This window comes from Paramisgurnus dabryanus, chromosome 15 (assembly GCF_030506205.2).
Source record: "Paramisgurnus dabryanus chromosome 15, PD_genome_1.1, whole genome shotgun sequence".
Classification (NCBI taxonomy): domain Eukaryota; kingdom Metazoa; phylum Chordata; class Actinopteri; order Cypriniformes; family Cobitidae; genus Paramisgurnus; species Paramisgurnus dabryanus.
This window is the reverse complement of record NC_133351.1, coordinates 26,256,755-26,264,418: the sequence shown is the minus strand read 5'-3', so window position 1 is coordinate 26,264,418 and position 7,664 is coordinate 26,256,755. Positions and strand designations below refer to the sequence as shown.

The 7,664-nt window shown below is 39.3% G+C and overlaps 1 protein-coding gene across 1 annotated transcript; it reads left to right on the top strand.

Annotated features, from left to right (window-relative positions):
- Positions 1 to 1,565: 1,565 nt before the first annotated feature.
- Positions 1,566 to 3,615, top strand: LOC135782823 (E3 SUMO-protein ligase ZBED1-like). The gene is made up of 2 exons (XM_065293335.2): positions 1,566 to 2,110; positions 2,698 to 3,615. Exons 1-2 carry the CDS (start codon positions 1,625 to 1,627, stop codon positions 3,136 to 3,138), a joined length of 927 nt encoding a protein of 308 aa, XP_065149407.1. The 5' UTR covers positions 1,566 to 1,624; the 3' UTR covers positions 3,139 to 3,615.
- The last annotated feature ends 4,049 nt before the right edge of the window (positions 3,616 to 7,664 follow it).

Below are 7,664 nucleotides of genomic sequence, written 5' to 3'. Positions count from 1 at the left end.
CCATCCGCCCCTGCCCCTGAGGAAGTCTATGCACGCCACTGAATAGGAGTCAATAGCCTACATCTATGTAAACAACCAATTTTACCTGCAATTAAAGTCCCTGTGAAGTCAGATATTAAATGAGTTCTGAGTTTGTCACACCACAGAAAAATATGTTATTAATGCCACAACCAAATATTAAATGATGGAAAAAATGGCAAATAAATAAAATAAGTTATCAAAATCTTAGGGAAAATAGGCAGCATTCTCTGCTCTCATGTGGTGGGGTCGTGTCCACTGTCTGTGCTAAAACCACGTCCACTCGCTGGACAGCTTCTCTTTTAACTTTCAAATACTGCTACGACCTGAATGGATACTTTATTTGCGGTGGCTCAAGTGCAACATCGAGGCATCGTTTTAGGCCCCCCTAAAAAATTCTGAACTTAGAAATGTTAATAAACTTGCATAATCATCATTTACTTAAAACACATACATATACACACATGTTACTCACATATTATGTTAGCACAGTTTGTGCTGAATGCAGTGTTATGTAATATTAGTAGGGGTGTGACGAGATCTCGTGACACGATATCTCGCGAGATCCGATTGGTCTTGCGAAATCCGATTGGTCTCGCGAGAACATAACAATCATCACGCGACTGGCACCATGGAGGGAGAAATGACGATCGAAGACGCCCCCGCCACATTTAAATCGTTTGTGTGGCAACATTTTGGATTTCCAGTGGAAAACAAAAACGGTGAAAGAATAACAGACAAGACAAAGACAATATGTAAACATTGTAAGAAATTAATGCCATACACCTCTGCTAACACGACCACCATGCAGAAGCACATCGAAAAGAACCACAGCGATTTACAGAAAGCTGCGAAAACGGAGAGCAATTTAGTTCGCATGAAAGGGCAAACAACGATAGCAAATGCCTTTGCAGCTAAACTTCCAACGTCAAGTGCAAGAGCCACCGCAATAACGAGAGACATCGGCGTTTTTATTGCTGCTGATATGAGGCCATTTTCTGTGGTGGAAAATCTGGGATTTCGGCGGCTCATCCGCACACTGGAACCAAAGTACGCCATTCCGTCGCGCACACATTTTACGCGCACGGTGGTCCCAACCCTCTACAACGAGTGCAAGGTGAACGTTGTACAGACACTTAAAGATGCAGAAACCATTGCCTTAACTACTGATGGCTGGACTTCTAGGTGTACACAGAGCTATATCACAATTACAGCCCACACGATCAACAGTAAATGGGAAATGGTAAATTTTGTACTGCAGACTCGCCCACATTACGAATCCCACACAGGAGTGAACATCGCTGAAGTTTTACAAGCAGCTGTCACTGACTGGAATCTTAGAAAGCCAAACCACGCCATCGCTATTGTGACAGATAATGCGCGTAATATGGATGTGGCTGTGCGCGAGGCAGGATTTGAGCCCCACATCAAATGCTTTGCACATACAATAAACCTTGCTACCCAGGCTGGCCTCGGTGTTGTGCGCGTAGCTCGTTTGCTCGGGCGGGTGAGACGTGTAACTGCTTTTTTCCATCGGAGTTCTACGGCTGCCGCGTCATTGACGTCTAAGCAGAAGCTGCTAGAACTGCCACAACACAAATTAATAATGGACGTCACTACGCGATGGAACTCAACTTTGGATATGCTCGTTCGTTACCTGGAGCAGCAAGCTGCCATAGCAGCAGCGCTCACCGGCCCAGAGGTAAGACAGCATGCCCGTAACATTGATACACTGGATACCTGCGACATCGTGAATGCCGAAGACCTTGTAAAGCTTCTGAATCCTTTAAAGACAGCTACCACAGTCTTGTGTGAAGAGAAGACTCCCACAGTTTCTCTCATTGTACCATTAAAGAACATGATTGAACAAAGCATGGCACCAAATGACAGCGATTCCCCCACTGTGACTGACGTCAAGAGAGCAATCCTCACTAATATTTCAGGGAGATACAGTGGGGATGTATATAACTACCTGCTAGAAAGCACAGCGCTGGACCCGAGATTCCAGACTTTACCTCAGCTAGACCATGACCAGCGCGAGGCTGTCTTCCAGAGTATAAAGAAAAGGATTGAACAGTTGCTGCAAAATCAGGTAAAATTATTTTTAATTGCTTTTCTCCTTTTTGTGTGTGTGAGAAATGTTTTCTTTCTTGAACATTTAAATTACCCAAGTTTGTGTGTGTGTGTGTGTGTGTGTGTGTGTGTGTGTGTGTGTGTGTGTGTGTGTGTGTGTGTGTGTGTGTACCTGGTAATTATCACGTTGTGAGGACCAATTGTCCCCACAAAGATAGGAATACCAGTGTTTTTGTGACCTTGTGGGGACATTTTGATGTCCCCATGAGGAAACAAGCTTATAAATCAAACAGAATGATGTTTATTGAGAATGTGAAGTATCAGAAAGTTTTGTGTGATGGTTGGGGTTAGGGAATGGGGCAGGTAAGGGGAATAGAATATACAGTTTGTGTGGTATAAAATACATTACGTCTATGGAATGTCCCCACAAAACATGGAAACCAGAATGTGTGTGTGTGTGTGTGTGTGTGTGTGTGTGTGTGTGTGTGTGTGTGTGTGTGTGTGTGTGTGTGTGTGTGTGTGTGTGTGTGTGTGTGTGTGTTGAAAGGGAGAGGGGGACTGCTTTGCTGCTTATTAAGGTTAAGCCAGTGTTTCTTTTGTTCAAAGCCCACAGATGAGACATCAGCTCACTGTTCCACACACTGGAGAGATGGAGCTCTTGGAGCTGAGGGTGGAGCTGAGGGTGGACCTGAGTCAGAAGAGACAGAACCTGCTACCAAGAAGACTGCACTTGAGGATCTGCTAGGGGATGCTTTCTCTAAGACAGAACAGTCCAGCAAAGGGATTGAGAGGGAAATTGAACTTTACAGAAGAGAGCCATCTATCTCACTCAGTTGTTGCCCCCTTAAGTGGTGGAGAGAAAACAGCTCCAAATATCCTTTGCTGTCTCCACTTGTCAAAGCATATTTTTCCATCCCTGCTACCTCTGTTCCAAGTGAACGTGTCTTTTCAACTGCAGGAGACATAGTTACTGCCCAGAGGTCACAATTGTTGCCAGAAAATGTTGATATGCTAATATTCTTAAAAAAGAACATGTCCTTATCCTAGGCTGTTTTGTGTATTTAAAGGAGTAGTTCACCCAAAAATGGTCCCCATTGACTTGACCATAGTAATATTTTTCCTACTATGAGAAGTCAGTGGGTCCCATTTTAAGAGTGGACTACTCCTCTAATCTTGTAGCTGTTTTTCATGCTTGAAGAAACAAATGTTCAGTATTTCTTTGCACTTTAAGTTTTAATACAGCACTACTGGTTACAGTATGGTTGCTGATATTTGTGCAGGTATATTTGTTATTTATTTTTATTTATTCTGTAAACAATTTTTGTTGCACTTTAAGTTTTAATACAGCACTACTGGTTACAGTATGGTTGCTGATATTTGTGCAGGTATATTCGTTATTTATTTTTATTTATACTGTTTACAATTTTTGTGCAATTACTTGCCTGTGATTTTGTGGCAAAACATTTTGCAGTGTTTACTGTTATTATTACTGCAGCATTAGTGCATAATATACTTTATTAAAAAAATTTAATTTGTTTCAAAGTCTCGTCTCGTCTCGTTCTCGTGAACCCAGTCTCGTGTCTCGTCTCGTCTCGTGAGATAAGTGTCTCGTCACACCCCTAAATATTAGCCAATATATGTTTAAAGCAACTGAAAAAAGACCAAATGTAAGAGCGAGACAGAACTTCTGCCAGTGTCCCAAAATGGTGGGACCCCAGAGGGTTAAAGATCTAACTCTGCAAATCAGTACTAAATAGTTTACAGTCTATACATTTCAGAAACAATTTTCAAGATTAAATTTACAGGGACTTTAAGAAAATGAAACAAAATACCTTACACAAAAGTCACTTTACAATATAAGTATTTAGTCGCTTCTGCTCTCCAACAGAATTGACTAAAAGGAAAAGTTCACATAAAATGATAATTCTGTATGATGAGAAACAGACACAGATAGTCATAATTAACCGATAGTCTTGCTTTCCCCTGAAGGCTGCCTCTGGCCAGCATTCATGCCCAGAATAAACAAATGGTACGCATCAGTGGTGTCCACATGCCATTTTTAAGTACAGACACAGATGTGAGTTAGACATGAACTTCGTTGGAGATTTATTCAGATTTTTAGTGAGTACATTTTGGTCTGATTTTCCCTTAGAAAACTTGGAATAAAATATAAAATACCATTATATCGCTTTCAGTGTTTTTAGTCCTGATTTGGAGTTTGACAGCCTATGGTCACTATTACCTTATATTGATTTTTGAAAAAAAAAATATTCTTTTAATATTGATATGAGATATTTTGCTGTCCTCTAAGACCTGGCACAAAGTCAAAACTACCATTTGTATTCCAAAACAAAAAGGTGATTATCTCACCTGATCACCAATGTGATACCTCAAACCCTTAAAAATATTTAAAATATGCCCTCTAACGTATTAGAAACTAGGGCACAAAATAAATCGTCGACCAAGATGAAAAAAGCACCAACTCTTACGACCACATCTCAACACAGACTCCCAAGAGACTTCACCAATTAAGATAGCTCCCTGAGCAGGGGAGAGGTCTCCTGTCATGCTGTCATGTAGATGGAGAGACTGAGTCATTACGGAGAGCTTGTGTTCCTGGGTGCAGACAGTGAGGATAGTGGCTTTAATTGGCAGAGCGTTTGTTTGGAAGTCCTGTCTGCTTGGCTTTCTTAAGGTTAGGACTGCAGGGATTTGCTCCTTATGCAAATGCCTCCCCAAATACTCCGCCGCAGCTGAGAGTTCAGAACTACCTCCACTCTTCTCTGACTCCACAAGACCGACAAACCTGCACGGGTCCCTCGTATGAATTTGAGCAATTTCAAGACTCTTTAAAGCTGAGCACAATGACATGTTGTGTTATAGAAAAATGACACATGGGGGTCAATGGCTTGGAATTGCTTTGGTGCTGATTGAGAGATTGGTATTTATAATGTCCTGCATTTATCCTTAAAGAATGACATGGATCACTAGATCTTGTGATCTATTGGAAAAATATCTCTAGAATTAGATTTACAAACTGAATTTTACATTTTACATAAAAATTGTTTAGTGTACAAAAGTCCTGTAAAAGCCTTAAGTCAAAACATTGAAATGCATTCATATTGCCATGGGCTATAGTACGTACAGTGTGGTCAACAGTATACAAAATGATTTATATCACAAAGGCTAAGAAAACTGACAAATTAGGTTTAAACATCTCTTTGAATTTCATGCTCACGGCATAAACTAATCCACCACACAATAAGGTTTGGCACAAACCATGTATATCTTTGCTAAAAGTAAACAGTAGGCAGATGCTTTAATCCAAAGTGACTTGCAGGGCATTCAAGCTATACATTTTTTTCACTATGTGTGTACCCTGGGATCGAACCTATGGCCTTTGCACAGCTAATGCATAAGTGAGAAATACAAACACTACAGCTATAAGAACAATCCAGACAATTTAATGTTGTATTTGTGGTCTATCCAATGCTATCTCATGAGAATTCGTACATATTTTATGAGTTGGCTAATTCGTATTAATTCATACGACCACATTTGTACGTTTTGGTACTTTTTGCCTTGACCCCTGTGACATTGGGGTTAGGTGTGGGGTTAGTGTTTCGGTTTTGTCATTGTTTTTTTTCATGAAAATCTTATGATTTTTGCACGATTAACTTTGTATAAATTTAATACAAATTAGCCAACTCATAAAATATGTAGGATATGTACGAGAATTCAAACATATGTTATGAGTTGGCTAATTTGTATTAATTCATACAACCACATTTGTAAGTTTTGGTAAGATTTGCCTTGACCCCTGTGGGGTTAGGGGTTCGGTTTCGATGTTTTTTTTTTTAGGGTTAGGTTTGTCTTTTTTTTCGTGAAAATCGTATGATTTTGCACGATTAACTTTGTATGAATTTATACGAATTAGCCAACTCGTAAAATATGTATGATATGTACGAGAATTCAAACATATTTTATAAGTTTGCTAATTCGTATTTATTCATACGACCACAATTGTACGTTTTGGTACGATTTGCATTCACCCCTGTGACGTTGGGGTTAGGTGCGGGGTTAGGGGTTTGGTTATGTCATTGTTTTTTTTCATGAAAATCGTATGATTTTGCACGATTAACTTTGTATGAATTGATACGAATTAGCCAACTCGTAAAATATGTACGATATGTACGAGAATTCAAACATATTTTATAAGTTTGCTAATTCGTATTTATTCATACGACCACAATTGTAAGTTTTGGTAAGATTTGCCTTGACCCCTGTGACGTTGGAGTTAGGTGCGGGGTTAGGGGTTCGGTTTCGTTGTTTTTTTTTTCATGAAAATCGTATGATTTTGCACGAATAACTTTGTATGAATTGATACGAATTAGCCAACTCGTAAAATATGTATGATATGTACGAGAATTCAAACATATTTTATGAGTTTGCTAATTGGTATTAATTCATACGACTACATTTGTAAGTTTTGGTACGATTTTCCTTGACCCCCTGTGACGACGGAGTTAGTTGCGGGGTTAAGTTTCGTCGTTTTTTTTTCATGAAAATCTTATGATTTGCACGATTAATTTTGTTTGAATAAGCCAACTCGTAAAATATGTGTGATATTTATGAGAATTCGAACATATTTTACGAGTTGGCTAATTCGTATTAAGTCATACGACCACAATTGTAAGTTTTGGTACGATTTGCACTGACCCCTGTGACGTTGGGGTTAGGTGCGGGTTTAGGGGTTCAGTTTTGTCATTGTTTTTTTTTTTCATGAAAATCTTATGATTTTGCACGATTAATTTCGTATGAATTGATACGAATAAGCAAACTCGTAAAATATGTGCGATTTTTTGTGGGATCAGGCTGGTATATCTGCCAAAATTTGGTTTAATTCTACAAAGTGGCAGATGAATTATACAACAGAATGTAAGGTTATTCATTTTGCTGGCTCACAATTATGTAACTGTGAATATTATTGGTTCTTACTGTATATGACAAATCAAATTCATGAGAAATGTCCCTTATTTGTATGAATGAATGTAATTGAACTGTATTACATTATACTGTATGCTTTTAACATTGTTTTGCTGTCTGCGACCTGTAACCTACTTTAAGGTCACAACCTCCCACTATATTAAAAAATAGATCATTTCATCATTTCTCATCTTACACATTTCCCCACATTTACCCTTCAATTTTGCTTTATTTTTCAAAGGCTCGCAGTTCTGAACTCAAATAAAGACACAAATATATTGGATCCGCTGTCCCTGCAGGATCCCCCGGATCAGCACTATCTAAATTCAACGTCAACATTTGCTTTAGGTCCATATGAAAGACAGAGAGAGGAAATAAAGAGGGGAAATACTGTATTTCCTTTCATTTCAGGGCTAGCATGTGCTCTGTAAGCAGTCATGGACGACCTCAGAGAAATATTTGCTTTAGCATTACCCGCAAAAAGTAACGACTGATCCCTTTGAACAGACTGGTGCGAAATCTCTCTGATCAAACAGGGAAAGCGCCAACATGTGAGCAGATGCGACTCGGGGACCGCTGAGAAGGGC

Excerpts from the sequence above, each read along its gene's own strand:
- LOC135782823 (XM_065293335.2), top strand. The coding sequence starts at position 1,625 with ATGGACGTCACTACGCGATGGAACTCAACTTTGGATATGCTCGTTCGT. Across the intron at positions 2,111-2,697 it reads AACAGTTGCTGCAAAATCAG|CCCACAGATGAGACATCAGC; the intron begins GTAAAATTATTT and ends TTTTGTTCAAAG.